This window comes from Tupaia chinensis, unplaced genomic scaffold, assembly GCF_000334495.1.
Source record: "Tupaia chinensis unplaced genomic scaffold, TupChi_1.0 Scaffold000377_5, whole genome shotgun sequence".
Taxonomy (NCBI): Eukaryota; Metazoa; Chordata; class Mammalia; order Scandentia; family Tupaiidae; genus Tupaia; species Tupaia belangeri.
In genome coordinates, this window is record NW_006159879.1 from 2,335,364 (window position 1) to 2,353,193 (window position 17,830).

The window sequence follows — 17,830 nt, forward strand, 5'->3', positions numbered from 1 at the left end:
GAAAGAGAAATAAGGGGGGAAATAAAGAGGTGAGATGTTCGGGGGACATACGATGGTTTATTTCCTGTTGATGACCGTGTACGGTATTCTCGACTGGACCGGCCGGAGGTGTATTTCATGTTGGGTGAATTCTCTTTGCAAGCCAAATGATGTACAGTGATCGAATGCATAAAATAATAATAATAATAGAATTAAAACTTATGTAAAAAAGTGAACATGGGTGTGTCTGAGAAGTGGTCTGTACACGGAATGCTACGTGTCTGCGTGTATACATGCACACGTGCGTGCGTGCATGTGCTGTGCGGAGCTCTAGACAAGACCCGTATGTACTTACGTCCCCAATTTCATATTTCTTACTAGGTTTTACGGCCAAGATGTTCGCGCTTATGACATTTTATTTGGGGATATACCGCGGCCAGCTCAGGCAGAAGACCTTTACGAAATCCTTGACTCCTTCACTGAAAAGTACGAAAGTGAAGAAGGACAAAGCAACGTGAGGCGAGCAGCACAGGAGCAGAAGCCACCTGTACGTGGGCTCTCGTGTCTGGTGGCTGCAGGTGCTCCTGCCGGGCACTCTGTCCTGGTGCGCGTGTCCTGTGGAGCATCCCTTCTAGCTCCATGTGCTCAAAGGCCCGTGAGAATGCCACGCAGCCAGGCATGCTGCCTCTGCACGTCTCACGGCAAATCTGGCGTGCTTTTGTCGCCACGTTCTCTAGGGAAGAGTGTTGTGCTGTGAGTTATCGCAGCAGCTCTCAGAGCTGGGGTGCGAGCCCTGGCTACATGTCAGGCCCTGCGGGCCTTACCGAGCTCCACGCCTTGCAGAGTGGCTTGGTCACGGCTGCCTGCAGTGGAGCCTGGAGTGTGGAGTCCCAACTCTTTGCCTCTCCCAGCGACTGTGCGGCTCCTTGAGCCCCGGCAGGAGCTCAGGGGGTGGCTGGGGATTTAGCACAGGTGCAAGAAGCACCCGCATCCCAGTCCTGGCCTCCGAGCGCACCAGTCCCTGTGGCCAGAGTGCCCAGGAGCTCTCGCTGCCTGGTTGATGAGCGGTCCCGTGAGCCAGTAGAAGAGGGAGCTAGTGTACGCTCCTAAGGAAAAACAGGGCTTTCGAATTTTGTATTTCTCTCCATTCCTCCCAGATGAGAGAACTACCCCCCAAACCACCACGGCCTCAGCAATTACCTGCAGCTGCCCCGCCAAACTCTGACTCTAAAAGTAAGTATTTTTGTTTCAGTTCAATACAATTAAAATCAGTTGTTAACAATTATTGTTAAGGAAATAAGCTACATGTTAAACTTTAGAGTCAAATGAAAGATCTAGTGGGTATTTAAGAGCAAAAATAAACATCCAGTCTCTTGTAAACAGTAAGGCAAATTATCATTGCTGTAATCTGTGTGCCCTGGGGTTCATATTTACAAGGTGCTTTTTAAAATCTATAAAGGGGTTTATCTTTAAAGTTTTTCTCATTTATTTTCTCTGTCGTTTCTCCCAAAGTCTGTTCTACTGATCTGAAATGGGAAGAAAATAAGCATATTTCTGCCCACTCCCAACTTTACATTTCTGAACACCTCGCAGTGCCCGTCGAGAGCAAGGGCTGCAGGTGCTTCCAGAGGGCACGAAACCTGTGAGGCCGGGTTCGGTCCTGGCACCTTTCCTTCCCCTTCCATGATGGTCACCCTTGGAACTGTGCTTTCACAGCAGAGCATGCCAGTGGGAAACAGACGTGCAGAAGAGGGGACCTTGCTTACAGTGAGCAACTGTCACGCGGGCACGGGCATGCCGCACTGGAGGTCCTGCCTTTGAAGACAGAGCATGGGGCAGGGGCGTCACCTGCAGGAAAGCGACTGCGGCTAGTGGGAGGAGGTGCAGGACACGTTCTTGGGGAGTGAAGGTTACAGTCCTCCAGAGGGCGGGGAGCCCGTGCCCACCCTCCACATCCTGTGTCCAGCCCTGCCGCTCGTGCTGGCTCTCAGCCAGTCATGCCCGCGTCCCCTCCAGGCAGTCTCAGGAGCAAGGCTACTCATGTCACTGGCCCTCCCCAGGTGCCTGCTCTCACGGTGAGCTGCACTCTCCCACCAGGAGGGCAGCCTGCATCCAGCTCTGCTCACACTGCACTCGTCTTCCTCTGGTCTCCCAGCCTGCCAGGTCCCGGGCACTCAGAGGGGTCAGAACATGGTAGCAGGCATGTTCAGGCTGACTGGGGTTGCCACGTGGGATCTGGCTTCCCTGGGGCAAGACGCCACCACCCCACTGCAGAGCGGGCCATGCTATCCCGGGCACTCAGAGGGGTCAGAGAATGGTAGCAGGCGTGTTCAGGCTGACTGGGGTTGCCACATGGGATCTGGCTTCCCTGGGGCAGGGCGCCACCACCCCACTGCAGAGCGGGCCATGCTGGTCCTCTTGACCCCCGCTCCTGCCAGTAGCTCACTTTGAGACAGTCCCCTCCCTCCATGACCGTCCCACTCAGGAGACAGCCTGCTCACAGCCTCTGAGTAAGTGTTCCAAACCCTGCGGTCTCAACACCCCTTGGGATTTTAAGTTTACAGAATTGTGGTTTTGGGAATATCAGATGTCGGGGATTTTATACCTGAAGAACTGATCTTTCAAGATTTCAACATATGAAATTATATATTCAGAATGTACCTTTCAGGACTCAGAGCCACCATTTTTAACCTTGTACTTTAAATTCGACCTGTTCCTAAACTCACTATCAAAAACTAAATTTTTATTTTTAATTTCTTTTCTCTTTTGATTTCCTTTTTTTTAAAAATTTGCCAGAAGGCTCATGTGCTTGCTGGAGAGGAAAAAAAAAGAGAAAGTGAGAAAGCACCTTCCATGGAAGGTGGCCACCCCATGGCCCCCTCCATCTTCTGTCCTTTGGAGATTAGGCATGCACACATATGCACACACACATGCACACACACGCACATGCCCCCACACATATGCTCACACATGTACGCGTGCATACACACATACATGCCCACACATATGCACACACATGCTGGCTCTGATGTTAAAAGAGGCATGTAGACCAATGGAACAGAATAGAGACCCTAGAGATGAACCCCAAAACACACAGCCAGCTGATTTCCGACAAAGGCCATCAGACACTCCGGTGGAGAAAACAAGATCTCTTCAGCAAATGGTGCTGGAAAATCAGGTGCCCACCTATGGAAGATGACGTTCTTTTTCTAAGATAATTAATAAGAGGGGCATAATGAGCCAAAGGATATGTTTTCAAGTTTTTAACAAATTTAGTCTGTTACTTTTCTAAATCTTTACTTCTGAAGAGTCTCATAGCCATTCCTTATCTTCAGTCCCCGCCTCGTATACTCCTTGGAACACTCCCCACCGCATACCCTCCCTCCTCTGTGACAGTCCCCACCATGTACACCCCCATGACAATCCCTACCGCATACCCCTGTGACAGTCCCTGCCATGTACCCCCATGACAGTCCCTGCCACATGCACTCCCGTGACAATCCCAGCCATGTACACACACCACCAGACTCCCAGCACGTGACAATCTCTAGCACCCTGTCATGTCACTCTCCCACACCTGGCGTCCCCACTCATCGACTCCCCACTAAGCACACTTGGGCCACGTGCATCCCGCCCCAGGGCACACGGCGGCCTCCTCAGCACACCCCTCTTCCCGTCAGCCACAGAGCCACCTCAGTGGCCGTGAGTCAAGGCTGGTTGCGTCCCTTCCTGTCTATCCGCGCAGCTGAGCGTTGCTCATGTGATTGTCGGCGTTTCGGACTGAATCTTGCCTGACAAGTCTCTGCACTTCATTAGCCCACCTCTTCTTTTCTATTGGGGTATTCGTTGTATTCTCAGTTTGTAGAAATGCTTTATGTAGTAAGGGCTCTGTCATTTACTTGTGGTATTTTTCTACATTTATCATTTGTCTATTGATCTTATCTTTCATATATTTCAATATATGGGTGTTTTTCATGTAAAAACATGTCTTTCATTTATTTTTCATAGATTTAGATTATTTTAGTGAGGTTAGGGTCTTCCCACTTCTGTCCCACCTTCCAGATTATGATCATGGGCCCCCAGATTTTCTTGTGACGTTCCATTTTTGTAGTCACTGGGTACGTCTGCCCACGGACTTAGGGTTATCTCACCAAGTCTTCCTCGAATATGCAAGTTAAGATAATTTAGTGAACTTCTATTTATTCTACAGGTTTTAGATAGCAATTCAATGATGTTACATACATGAATGAACTCTTCGTAAGGTGTAAAGTCTCTGGTTTCCTGGCCCTTCCGGTTAGGTGGGCGCCCAGTGCTTCGTGGTGAGTGTGCTGCCGTGAACGTGGTCACATTCCCACCCACTCCACAGCGCTCGTTTCTGTCTTCATCCGTTCATCCACCCAAAATTATGCTAGTCATTTTTAAAAACTATTTTACTATTTTTTCCATTTTTGTGTCCACTAAATGTTTTGCTCTTTTCCCCCTTTGAATCGCTCCCCAGCTCCCTCAGTGCCCACCCTCCTCCCACACCTGAATAGCCTCGCTGCTCTACCTTGAGCACACATGTGTACACGCGCTCAGTGTGTTTTTCAAGCCACTGGAGTCGAGATTTGAGCCACAGTTGGCCATGAGGGGTCCAACGCCCTTCACTGCACTCTCCAGCCCTGTGTGTGGGCCCAACAATGGAGTCCTGCTCCTGTAGGCTGAGCTCTTCAGGTGGATGACAGCACAGGGCACAGGGCACAGATCTTCTAAGAGACACGAATTCCAGGTGCCTGGTGCCCAGCTGAGTTCTTCCTTAAAGTCACCCAGCTGAGAACAGGGCAGGCAGGTTACCCCCTTCTTCTCCACCCTCAGTCATCTTTTCTGCACTTGAGGAAGAAAAGCAAGCCCAGACCGTCCTGACCTCGCCGCTCCACATTGTCCCCCGAAGGTGTAACTCGACTTACTGATAACAATGCCAGTGGCTCAGTCCACAAGAGGTTGTTTAATGACAGCTTCTGATTATTATAATAAATCTAGAATAAATTCCTATCCAAATTTTTGTTGTAAAAATGTTACATAAAAATGTAACACTAAAACATTGCTATATAACCTTTGAGACAACAGAGGTGGAAATAGGTTTTAAAAGTTAAGCGTGAACACAGCATGGGACCAGCAAGATGGTGTAATGGTTGTCGCTGGACTCCTACGCAGTTGACCATAATTCAAGCCCCAAGCCCAGCAGCTTAAAACTCACGCCGGGCATGTGTGTGTGCCTGCCCAAAATCCCAAGAGGAGAATGGAAGAGAATGGATGGCAGTATGGCCATCTTCCCTAGGGGTGATTTCTTGCTTTCTAACTCTGTCTCTCCAGCAAGCATACACACCCTACAGCAAAAATCTCTCACTAGAAAAAAAGGACACGGCATAATTTCTGACTACTAAAAAGAGCTAGTCGATAGTAGGTTTCAGATAACTATGATATTTACGTGTTTCATCCCAAAGAAGGAACAATACGACTGTTTAAAGAATCATATGCAAAATGTAATAAAAAGTACAATTTAAGTTTATATGAAACAACTTTGTTGGTTTAAAAACACAATGGCATGTGCTCATGCCCTTTAAATGTTTCAGAGTTGAGCAAGAAGACTGTTTGAAATCACGGACTCGGGGGTCACCACCGTGTTAGAATTCCGGCACTCTGAGCCGCTCCTGGAAAGAACAACTGTGAGTCCTCGGTGCGATATGCTCGAGGCCGCAGTCAGCACACGCGTGCCCTGTCTGTGCCCGCCGTTGCTCCCACTCTGCCTGTCTCTGTGTTCATTCAAGCAAACCTCGATTTAAAGCGTGATCAATTAATACTGCTTCTATCAGTTACGGTGATATAAAATATGTGCTGAGCAAGGACAAGACACAGGCTTTCCGTTGTAGCTGGTGCACTATACACACTAAAAAGCTTTATAAATCACCCCTCTTTTACAGGTACCAGAAACGAACATAAACTCTATCCTGGACTTTCTGGCTATCATGAGCAAACTGGTAAGTAAAAAAGTCTGTATGTTGAAAATGATTCACGTCTATCTTATAATCAGGCGTTTCGGTTGATCTGAGGGCTATGGAGGCGTCTGAGAGCCTTCAGCCTGTCCTGACTGGCAGGGCCGCCCTGTTCTTGTGAGAAGCAGCTCATGGTAACACTGTGGTCCTGTGGTCCTTTCTGCTCTGTGCTGAGATGGGCTGAGGCAGGGCCTGAGGAGTCTAGCTCCCTGCCCGGAGCACCTGCTGGGACCAGGAGGTGTGAGTCCTGGGTGCCATGCCATCTAGGCACCACGTGTTCTTCTGAAAACTAGCCCAGGAGCTCCAGGACCTGCCACTGGAACAGAAGGACAGAGTTTGCTGTCTTCCTTTTCCACGTGCCAGAGGATACCTGCACACAGGGTGGGCTGGCCATGCCACTGTCTCCATCCTGGCGCTGTCTGGGTGCACACGCACATACCCAGTGTCTGCTCTAAGCCACCAGGGTCAGGACCCCAATCCTGTCAGCCATGTGGGACCCAGCTTCCTCTGAGCAGTGCCTAATCCTGCACTGTGGGCAGTCCTAACTTTGAATGTCAACTTTAAAATCCTTGTGGCATTTTCTGTGAGTTTTAGCTAAATATATATATATATATATATATATATATTGTTTGTTTTTGTTTGTTTGTTTTAAGATATTTACCTTAGGTGCATGCACTGCTTGGGACGGGGCCGGGGGGAAGGCCACGCTACAGTCCCTTCTCCACTCTCCTCTGGGATTTTGGGCACACATACACACATACTTAGCATGATTGTTAAGCTGCCAAGTCCAGGACTTGAACCTCAGTCAGCCATGTGAAAATCCAATGTCTTAACCACAACACAACCTGCTGGTCGTATACATTTTATAATTTTTAAGCAATATTTTTCATGTTAAAATCTTTCACTGTTAGTGGAAACTACTTCATAAAACTTGATATGGTTTCTATGGTAAAAGTGGTCCTCCACCTGCCTTACTTTAATGCTCTTTAGAAATGTTCCTTGAAAGAATTAGCCATTATTTACAACCGTGAGAGGGTCACAGACTGAGGGCACAAGCTAAATCGTCCCGTCATGAATCGTCTGTTTTAATGTGAAATAATTTTGTCACTAGTGTCACAGGGCTACACCCTACAGGATTTAACGTAGTTGAGAATTAACCATCTCTTGTAAATAAAATATCGAGAAGTTAGGTATTCAAATATTTTAAAAATTTATATCATGCAGATAAAAATGTGTTGAAATGTCCCTTCAGCAGCGTCCTCGAGGTCTCCTCACAGCAGCGACGCCCACGCTTCCGGGGGCCCTGGCCCTGACGCGTTCCTGGGCCGAGGTGCCACACACAGGCAGGGTCAGCAGACACCCAGGAGGCCGGCCTCGCGGAGTGTGAGCCCCGGGGGCTGCCCTCCCCCAGCGCAGACTGTAGTCTGACCGAGCTGTGTCCCTCTGTACCCCCATTCGCACTGGGCCTGAGTATCGTCCTGGAAATGGCCAGTCGCTCCAAGATTCTTCAGGATTTTAAGAGGGTGCCTGTGAATGAGGGCGTCAGCGTAACGCTATGGGGCTTTCTGGTGGCCAGGTGGGCCCCTTCCCGGAACAATGTTGGCTCACCTTACTTTTTAGTTATTTTAATACTCTTTAAAGAGAAATTCTTTTGCAATAGGGCGCATGAGCTCGCCTGAGGGACAGAGAAAGAGAGAAATCGCCCCCCTGGGGGGGATGGCCACGATGCAGTCCTTTCTCCTCCATTCTGCTCTGACGATTTTGGGTACACACACACGTGTCTGGCGTGAGTTTTAAATTGCTGGGCCCAAGATGTGAACCACAGTCAACTATGTGGGAGTCCAGCACTGAACCATTACACCATCTGCTGGTCCCTTTTTGTTTTTAACTTTTTCTTTTAAGAATGAGACTTTTGCTATAGGGCATGGGCATTGCCTGGAGAGACAGAGAGACAGAAAGTGAGAGATCAGCCCCCCAGGGGTAGCCATGCCACAGACCCCTCTCCTCCACTCTCCTCCTGGGGTCCTGGGCACTAACGCATATGCGCCCAGCATGAGTTTTAAGCCACCAGGTCCAGGACTTGAATGGCGGTCAACTACATGGGAGTCTAGCCATAACCATTATGCCATCTGCTGGTCCCTTTTAACTTATTTTTAACAAATTCTCCCGTGAACAGACCTCCAATGGAAATGATCTCCATTTACATTAAAGAGGGATTCCAGTCTCTTGGAGCTTTTTGGAAAAACCTTATCATTGTGCTTGCATCCTGTGTGAGCCATTGTCTTGGGCTCAGGTGGCTCCTGGGACCTCCTGCCTCCCTCCTGACCTGGCCTTGGCCTGGTGTGGATGGAAGGTGGGCTCTGAGCTCCTGACCCCCCTGCGCAGTTCCTGGAGGTGCAGGGTAGAGGCTCCCCAGCCCAGAACTGTGATTGGTGAAGGCTTTGTGCAACTCCATCTTCGCTGGGCGGCAGCCCCCACCGTCTCACCGGGCTCCAACACGGCTGCAGGAAGAAGAATCTGACAGTGACCTTCACACAACCTGCTCACACCACAGGAAGGTCTTCCTCTCAAACCACCAGGGGGAGCTGGCAGGTGGCGTCATGGCCAACTGCAGTTCGAGTCCCAGACCTGGCGGCTTTCTCTCTCTCTCACTCTCTCATTCTGTCACTCTGTGGTCAAATTAAAATAAATAAATAAATAAATAAAGTTAAATAATAATAATAAAAAAAAATTGAAACCACCGAGCTGGTGGTTTTAAAAAGTTAAAACCAACAGGCGCCCCGCTCTCTAGCCTGACTTCCTCCTCTCCCATCTGGACTCTCCTGCGGCTCAGAGGAAAGCAGGCCTGAGTGTGAAGGCCGAGCAGCAGAGGCGCCGCCCTGCCCGTCATTAGCACCGACCCAGCTTTTCCCAAGGGCCTTAATCCTCAGTGGCTTCCGCACAACTTCGTCCATTTGGGCTCCTCTTACAGGACACCTCGACTGGGTCTAGTGACAGAGAGACCGCCCCTCCTCACAGTACTGGAGGCGGGGCCCAGGCTCACGGGGCCAGGAGACCGCAGGGCTGGCAAGCCCCAGCGCTGGTCACAGACGGCGTCTGTCCTTGCCATGTCCCTGCCGGGCAGCTGTCTGTGCTGTGTGTGAGGGACACTAATCCCGGCTCCCGAAGGCCCCACCTTACACTCTGCCACGTTGGGGTTAGAATGCCAGCGTATGTGGGGCTGGCAGGTGGCATGTGGTGAGGGCCTTGGACTCCCACATGGCGGACGGTGGCTGGAGTCCTAGACTGGCAGCTTGCTTTCTCGTTTTCCTTCCCTCTCTGTCTCTCTCTCACTGGTGAGCACATGTGCCCTACGGCAAACTAAATAATAATAATAATAAAAGTAAACAAAAGGTTTTAAAACATAACTTCAACATGCGAATTTGGGGGGGGAACAGACATTCAGACCTCAGCAATGACTACTCAATTAAAACAGGAGAAATGTTAATAATATCTTACAGATTATTCAAGATTCAAGCAAGCCTAACGACATGCGTTTGCTCAGCACACCATTAGGTGTATACAAGGAGCAGTTATGACTTATGTGGACTTGGAAAATGCTGTTACCAAATGTTCTTTTCAAAGGAGACAGCGATGTTTAACCCTGTGGTGGAATCGCACAGACCAACCTGGGGGTCTGCCTGGCCCTCGGTGGTCGATTTCTGTCTGACCTGCATGTGCTCCCAAGGTTTTCCCTAAAAACATAAGTAACTTAAACACTGTTTCCTCGTTTTAGGCAGTTCAAGCCCACTGGCAGAAGTGACAGCGCTGTATTCTTTTGAAGGACAACAACCAGGGGATTTGAATTTTCAAGCTGGAGAGAGAATCACTGTTACATCGAAAACGGAATCGCGCTTCGATTGGTGGGAGGGAAAGCTTCGAGGTCAAACTGGCATTTTCCCTGCCAACTATGTAGCCATGGATTAGTTTATATTATTTTCTTTTTGAGGATTACCAAAAAAAAAACCACAAAACACAAAAAACAAAAAAAAACACTGCTACACTGACAGGGCTTACTACCCAACTAAGCAGCTAAGGGATGTTTAATATAAGTTTAAAATACTTTTCTACAAATCTTTAATCTGGTATGAAAAAGATTTTGCTTATATGTAGAAAGATAGCTTACATATTCTTAAATACATTGTACTAATTGCAGCCACACACTACGTCATAGTCAGTATCTTCTAACTCGCGTGGTCATGGCTCCTCCGTGTTCACTTTTAAACATCTGTGTATATCAGTACTTCAGTCTGAGAGTTCGGGCTAGAGCTGTGACTGTCAGATCACGCGTTTCTATTTGGAAAGTGGCTAGAGAAAAAGAAATCCCTTAGGAGTGTTGAGTAAGTCTTGGAGTTATGGAATAAGAATCCTTTCTGATTATCTTCATACCTTCCGCATCTGCATCTGTCTAATGAGCAATAGGCTTTGATTTCTCCCAGCTCTGGAGGCTGGAAATATTAAACTTTCACAGCAGAAACGAATCACTAGGTCAGCGTGACCACTGCACGTTAGCAACTATGCTTTCAGTCTCTTGTTCATGGAGCTCGGCCTGCCCGCTTCTAGCAGTAGAATCCACGTCGGTGGCCTGTTTGCATTGCTTGCGAATAAATGTTTAAAGAATGCTTGCTAAAGTTAATATCTTGATTTTGTCTTTATTTTTGTAAGGTAGAATCCTGTGGTTCAGCACAGGTTAAAAACTGACAAACATTTCCCCAAACTCAGAATGAGGTTCAGTTGGGCATGTGATGGTGTCTTGCACCTGACTTGTTCAAAACTGAGCTTTTGGGAACCAGCAGTTAGCGTAATGGCTATGTCACTGGACTCCCACTAGTCGACCACGATTCGCGTCCTGGACCTGGTGGCTTAAAACTCACGCCAGGCGCGTGTGCGTGCGTGCCCAAGATCCCAAGAGGAGAATGGAGGAGAAGGGATTGTGGCGTGACCATCCCCCCTGGGGGGTGATTTCTCACTTTCTGTCTCTAATGTCTCTCTCTGTCTGTCTGGCGAGCGCACGCGCCCTATAGCGAAGGGGCCTCTCCAAAAGGGAAAAACAAAAACAAAAACAAAAACTGAGCTTTTGCTTTCCTCTCCTCGGCCTCCCCTGCTCCCTGCCCAGCCCATTCCGGCTCAGCTAGAAATCCCAGCCCTCCCTCCTGAGCCGCAGGTGACAATGGAATCATACTGGGTTCTCCGCTCTGACCACACCCTGCATCAAACCCACCTTCAAAACACCCTCTGGACCCAGCCACCCCCTGCCTCTGCTAGCCGGAGCCTGACGCAGGCCCGCAGCTCGGCCGGGCATTGCCACAGCCACAACGCGGGTTCTTAGTCCTTGCTTCAACACAGCAAATCCTCAGAAGTAGCACACTCACGCTCCACCTTCTTTTTTTTTTTGAGAGATTTTCACTGTAGGGCGTGTGCGCTCGCCAGACAGACAGAGAGAGACATAGAGACAGAAAGCGAGAAATCACCCCCCAGGGGGGATGGTCACGCCGCAATCCCTTCTCCTCCATTCTCCTCTCGGGATCTTGGGCACGCACGCACACACGCCCGGCGTGAGTTTTAAGCCACCGGGTCTGGGACACGAACCGCGGTTGACTACGTGGGAATCCAGTGACATAGCCATTACACTAACTGCTGGTTCCCACGCTCCACCTTCTTATCCCCGCTTCACAGCCTCACACACGTGCACACGCGTGTTAGCCTGTTTTACTCACACTCACCCTCCTCTTCTTATCCCCACTTCACAGCATCACACACACGCACACGCGTGTTAGCCTGTTTTACTCACTATGCCATTCCTAAGATACGGGGGAGGTGAAAAGGGCCATCCCCATCACCCAGTGAGAAATACAGTGAGGGTTCCTTTTCAGACTCCTCCCAGCGAACGTCCCCTTCTAAGCATCTCTCTGGGTCTTAGCTGCCTGAACCCACGCGTTTGTTTACGTCGTTATGCATGTACTTATTTCTAAGCACACTGGTGCTTAGGCACATGTGGTATTGTATATGCTTTTAAACTTACAGATTTAGACATTTAAACTTGTAAAAATAATCAAATCAATTAATTTGCAATGGAGTTACTTATAAAAACTATGCCATATACATTCAAGGTGCTAAAGTTGGGGAGTTTCAGTAGAAAGTTGATACTATAAGACATAGGAATTTGATACTAAATGGAAATTTTGAAACTGAAAAATAAAACCAAAAAGACAATGAAAGGGTTTAAGAGTAATCCAGTCATGGCAAAGAGTCACCAAATTGACAGGTCAGACATTGGATGAACGCCCAGAGAGGAAGGGCTGAGACGTGGACAGAGGGAGATGCAGGGGCAGGTGGGAGGCCCTTGCTGAGCAGAGCCCCAGTCCAAGCAGGGAGGGGCCATAGGGCTGTTGGTGAGAACAGCTGAGAATATTCCCAGACTGTGAGGAGTCGGGAACTACAGGCTTAAGAAGGATGAGCCTGCCATAGAATAAACCAGAAAATACACACCTCAGCACCTCAGCACCGAACTGCTAAATTCCACAGATGAGGGGCCCGCAGGTGGCGTGGTGGTTGAGGTGCTGGACTCCCACATGGCCGGCTGCGGTTCGGATCCCAAACCTGGTGGCTTGCTTTCTCACCTTCTCTCTCTCTCTCTCTCTCTCTGTCTCTTTCTGGTGGGTACACATGCCTTGCAGCAAATTTAAAAACAAGAAATAAAATTAAAATAAATAGCTCTTTAAAAAAGAGAAAAGAAGCTAATTAAAAAAAAAAAATTCCACAGACGAAAATCTGAAAACTATTACAACTTGGTAACAAAGTGATAACCGGATGCCAAAATGGGCGAAAGACGTCAATCATGTCATCAGTGAAAATCCATGCCTGCCGGCAAGGACAGGAAAAGGGCTCGGCATGCCCAGCAACTGGGAAAGCACGTGGAGACAGAATGACGCTACTGGGCAGCCCGAATGCCTGACACCGGAGCAACTGGCGACTGCTAATGAGAGCACGGGAGCCTGAACTCTCACCTTGGAAACGCAGAATCCTGCAGTCGCTCTGGGAAACGACGTGGCAGTTTAGCGTAGCGAGGGTGCGCGCCTTTACCCCACGCCACAGAGCTCACTCCAGGTGCCCGCGTACGTCTCATGTGATGGCCGTCAGCTGTTCTAACAGCCCCCCTGGAAACAATCCACTCACATCCCGCCTGTCGAATAGGCGAAATCGGGGTACATCCACGCCCTGGAGCACCCAGCACTTGGCAACAAAAGGGGCCAGGCTCCAGACCCACGACCCCCAGATCGGTCTCATAGCATTTTGCTAAGCGTCGGAAGTCAGGCACAAAAGCTACTCACCTACGAACGCATTCATGTAAGAGGCTTCAGAAGGCAGAATCTCAGTGATAGAAGCAGGTCGGTCTTGGCCAGCACCAGGGCGGAAGAGCCGGCTGGGCAGAGGGTTGGCGAGGGTGCCTCCATACTTGTGCTACCCTGAGTGGATTTAAATGAAGACTTGATGCTTCATCAAAGGACCTGTAACAATGATTAGTAATTATCAAGATGGATTGTCAGATAAAAGCAGAAATATATAAAAACAGAAATATGAAAGGAGAGACTAGCCCATCGCCCTCAGTGCACTGCAGCTCAAGGAGACAGAGAAGGGCCCCTGCTCGCTATCCATACAGCAAGATGGTGCCAACTGTGACCAGCAGTTGGCGTGATGGCTATGTCACTGGACTCCCACGTAGTCGACCACAGTTCGAGTCTCGGACCCGGTGGCTTAAACTCATGCCGGGCACATATGTGCATGTGCCCAAGATCCGAAGAGGAGAATGGAGGAGAAGGGACTGTGGTGTGGCCATCTCCCCTGGGAGGTGATTTCTTGTTTCTGTCTCTCTGTCTCTCTCTGTCTCTCTGGCGAGTGCATGTGCCCTATAGCAAAAGAGAAAAAAAAGATGGTGCCGACTGAGTGCTCGAGGTGGACTGCCTGACCATAAAATCACAAAGGAAACCTCCGTTATCCTATAAGAAGAAGTAGTACAGGGGCCAACAAGTGGCATGGTGGTTAAGGTGCTGGATTTCCACATGGCCAACTGTGGTTCAAGTCCCAGACCTGGCGGCTTGCTTTCTCACTTTCCTTCTCTCTTTCTCTGGTAAGCACATGTGCCCTATAGTAAATTAAATGATGATCATCATAATGTATCATCAGAAAAATCATAATCATAAAGAATAATAATAATAATTTTTAAGAGAAAAGAAAGAAATAGTACAGGTAACATTTCTGGCCATAGGCAAATAAGAAAATCCATACTAGCTTGAAAAGTCAAGCTCTGTGAATACGTAGGTCGAGTTTACAAACCCTAATGGCAGAGGGTTAAAGAAAACCAAATGACTGCATTGCTTAGCTTTGCAGTAAAACCCAGAAAGGCCGACTTCATCACATCACAGTGGGTTGGGAAGATCGTGAAAGGACAGCTTCCAAATGCCGTGTGCAGGTATGAGACTCCACAAGAACGCGGCACCTCGGCTTCTCAGAAATCGCAGCCTGCTCCACCCCGGCAGCGATCCCAACGCCTTCGCTCTAGGCGGGCAAACCTGAGGACCAAGGCTAACCCGGTTTCCTGAAACCTGTGAAAATCATTCATCCCCTTACCTGTTGGAGATAAAAATAAGATCGTCCTCGCACATTTGAAGAGGCATCTAACAAAACTCAGATTCCATTTTGACACACCCACCCAAATAAGAGTGAATGATCTGGGCACTTCCTTAACAAAAATAAAAGACGGTCCACTGAGGACACGGGTGAGCCGGGAGTGAGAAGAGCCCACCCACCACGCATGGTCCACTGAGGACACGCGTGAGCCGGGGAGAGGAGCCCACCCACCATGCACAGTCCACTGAGGACACGGGTGAGCCGGGAGTGAGAAGAGCCCACCCACCACGCATGGTCCACTGAGGACACGCGTGAGCCGGGGAGAGGAGCCCACCCACCATGCACGGTCCACTGAGGACACGCGTGAGCCAGGGAGTGAGAAGAGCCCACCCACCACGCACAGTCCACTGAGGACACGGGTGAGCCGGGAGTGAGAAGAGCCCACCCACCACGCATGGTCCACTGAGGACACGCGTGAGCCGGGGAGAGGAGCCAACCCACCATGCCCGGACCACTGGCCAGGGAGTGAGAAGAGCCCACCCACCATGCACAGTCCACTGAGGACACGGGTGAGCCGGGAGTGAGAAGGCACCCACCCACCACGCACAGTCCACTGAGGACACGGGTGAGCCGGGAGTGAGAAGAGCCCCACCTACCACGCACGGTCCACTGAGGACACGCATGAGCCAGGGAGTGAGAAGAGCCCCACCCACCACGCACGGTCCACTGAGGACATGCATGAACCGGGAATGAGAAGAGCCCCACCCACCACACATGGCAGAATAAAAGACGGTCCACTGAGGACACGCATGAGCCGGGGGGTGAGAAGAGCCCCTCCACCACGCACGGCAGAGAGGTTTCAAAAGAGACAGAGAAAGTTTGAAAGCACCCGCCATCCAAGCCCCCATGTCTCCTCTAGGGGCTTGGGGCGCACGCTCACACACCCGGACAGCTTCTCAGTCTGAAGGGCTTGGACTTGGGCCACGCCGTGGGCCACATGGGACCCAGTCCACCTCGACCCCACACCACCTGCTGGCCCGAACATCCCAGTGTTCAAAGGCCACCAAAAATGCTGGGACACCTGAAGGCAGGTAAAGCAGGCCTTTATTTTTTCCTGGAAATGGAAGCACAGGAGCAGCCCAGCAGGTCACACGGTCCTGAGCCTTGGGCCGCTCCGGGTGCTTCCTTTCCTCCTTCCTGTCCCAGGGTCATTTTTATGACTATAGCTGTGACCTGTTTATTTAGTTTACCCATTGTTAGTTTTCATTTCTTACTGATTTTTTGAGATTTTTAAAAATTTGCTATAGGGTACATGTGTTTACTAGAGACAATCACACACACACACACACACACACACACACACCCTCGTGGGGACATTCGCACCACAATCCCTTCTCCGTTTCTTCTTCTGGGATCTGGGGCATGTGCACACACATGCCTCGCATGTTTCTCAAGTCATCGGGCCAGGACTCGAGTGCGCTATCGGCCACATGAGACCCAGCAGCCGCGACTACCACACCACGGGCGTCCCGAGGCTTTTATATATTAGGAGGGTGATCACCTTTTTCCATAATATAAATTATGGGTATTTTTTCCCAGTTGTCATTTTTTGAGTTTTCCTATGGATTTTTCTGCAGTTAAAAAAAAAAAAAAAAAAGGAACCTTTGTTTTACAGCCTAACCTGTGGGGCTTCCCCCATACCCACATGATAAAGAACTTCTCTTGAAAGTTCTCTGTACTTCTATGAGACTGCTTCACGTGGAACTCTGCTCCTCTGGAGTTCATTCAGGCCTGTGCTGTGGGACCTGAGTCCAGTCGTCGCCTGCACTGACGGCCTTCCTGGCCCTCCCCGAGAGCGACGCCCTGGGCTCCAGCCCTCCGCAGCCGGGTCTGCAGCTGCCCTGGCTCTGCCCCGCTCACCCCGTGCTGACGGAACCCCGAGGCTGGGTGCTGCCACGCGTGGCCGGACTGGCCATCCCTCTCGCTGCTTTCCGTGCAGTTTTCCAGGCTGTTCTCTTTGTTCAGGTTCACCTGGAAACTTTAAACTCACTTTTACCATTTCCAGAAAAAAGAGACTTGGCATTTTTTTTAGAACTGTGTTAAGTGTGTGTATTAACACAGAGGAAACTGGCACCTCATGCCATTCAGCTGTCTAAAGGTAGGACTGGGCATGTCTTTCTACACGGTCAAGTCTAAGTTTAGTTTTAGGAGTATCTCAGCATTTCTCACGTGTGAAATGTGTGTTCTGGTCGGGTCCCCGCCTCAGCCGTCGTCCCCGTGTGGTCGGGGGGCATCCGCCTCATGCCTTTGCCTCTGTCCCCCTCGCCCTCCACTCACGCTCAGTCCTGGGAGAGACCAGGTCTTGTCACTTCGCACCTCCATTGCCTCGCAAAATGCTGTTATTGAAGAAATTCCATCTTTTAATTGAGAAGACAGCACCAAGTCTGCCAAGGGATGCGACTCTTAACAGGAAATAGAACTTAAACACATTTTTCTGAGTCTACAGAAACATCCCATATTTAGTGGAATTAAGCTAAATCCCCTGACCATTATTCATATATCTTAAGATGCTTATTTTACACCTCCAACAGCACTCACGTCAACTTGTGTAACAAAGATGAACAGCCGGGGCAGGCAGCAGCACCAGATCCAAGATGGCGGCCAGCAGGAGGCTGATGAAGGAGCTTGAAGAAACCCGTAAATGTGGAATGAAAACCTTCCGTAACACCCAGGTTGATGAAGCTAATTTATTGACTTGGCAAGGGCTTATTGTTCCTGACACCCCTCCATATGACAAGGGGGCCTTCAGAATCGAAATCAACTTTCCAGCAGAGTACCCATTCAAACCACCGAAGATCACATTTAAAACAAAGATCTATAACCCCAACATCAATGAAAAGGGGCAGGTCTGTCTGCCAGTAATTAGTGCTGAAAACTGGAAGCCAGCCACCAAAACCGACCCAGTAATCCAGTCCCTCGGCCCCAAGCCCGAGCCCCCACTCCGGGCTGACCTAGCTAAAGAATACTCTAAAGAACATCAAAATTCTGTAAGAACGCTGAAGAGTTTACAAGGAAATCTGGGGAGAAGCGAACTGTGGACTAAAATCTGCCACGATTGATCCCAGCAAGTGTGAGCAGAGACCCCGAGCAGT

The 17,830-nt window shown here is 49.6% G+C and overlaps 1 protein-coding gene and 1 pseudogene across 2 annotated transcripts in view; both read left to right on the forward strand.

Moving 5' to 3' along the window:
• The window catches only part of SH3YL1 (SH3 and SYLF domain containing 1), a 35,315-nt gene extending 24,633 nt beyond the window's left edge, over positions 1-10,682 (forward strand). For both annotated transcript variants that reach the window (XM_006153533.3, XM_006153534.2), the window contains 4 exons: positions 361-526; positions 1,137-1,212; positions 5,940-5,996; positions 9,787-10,682. In XM_006153533.3, the coding sequence (XP_006153595.1) occupies positions 361-526; positions 1,137-1,212; positions 5,940-5,996; positions 9,787-9,977 (490 nt within the window). In that variant the 3' untranslated portion in view covers positions 9,978-10,682. The remainder of the gene's footprint in view (positions 1-360; positions 527-1,136; positions 1,213-5,939; positions 5,997-9,786) is intronic.
• Positions 10,683-17,311: 6,629 nt separating this feature from the next.
• LOC102501555 (ubiquitin-conjugating enzyme E2 L3 pseudogene) lies at positions 17,312-17,820 on the forward strand (annotated as a pseudogene).
• Positions 17,821-17,830: the final 10 nt, after the last annotated feature.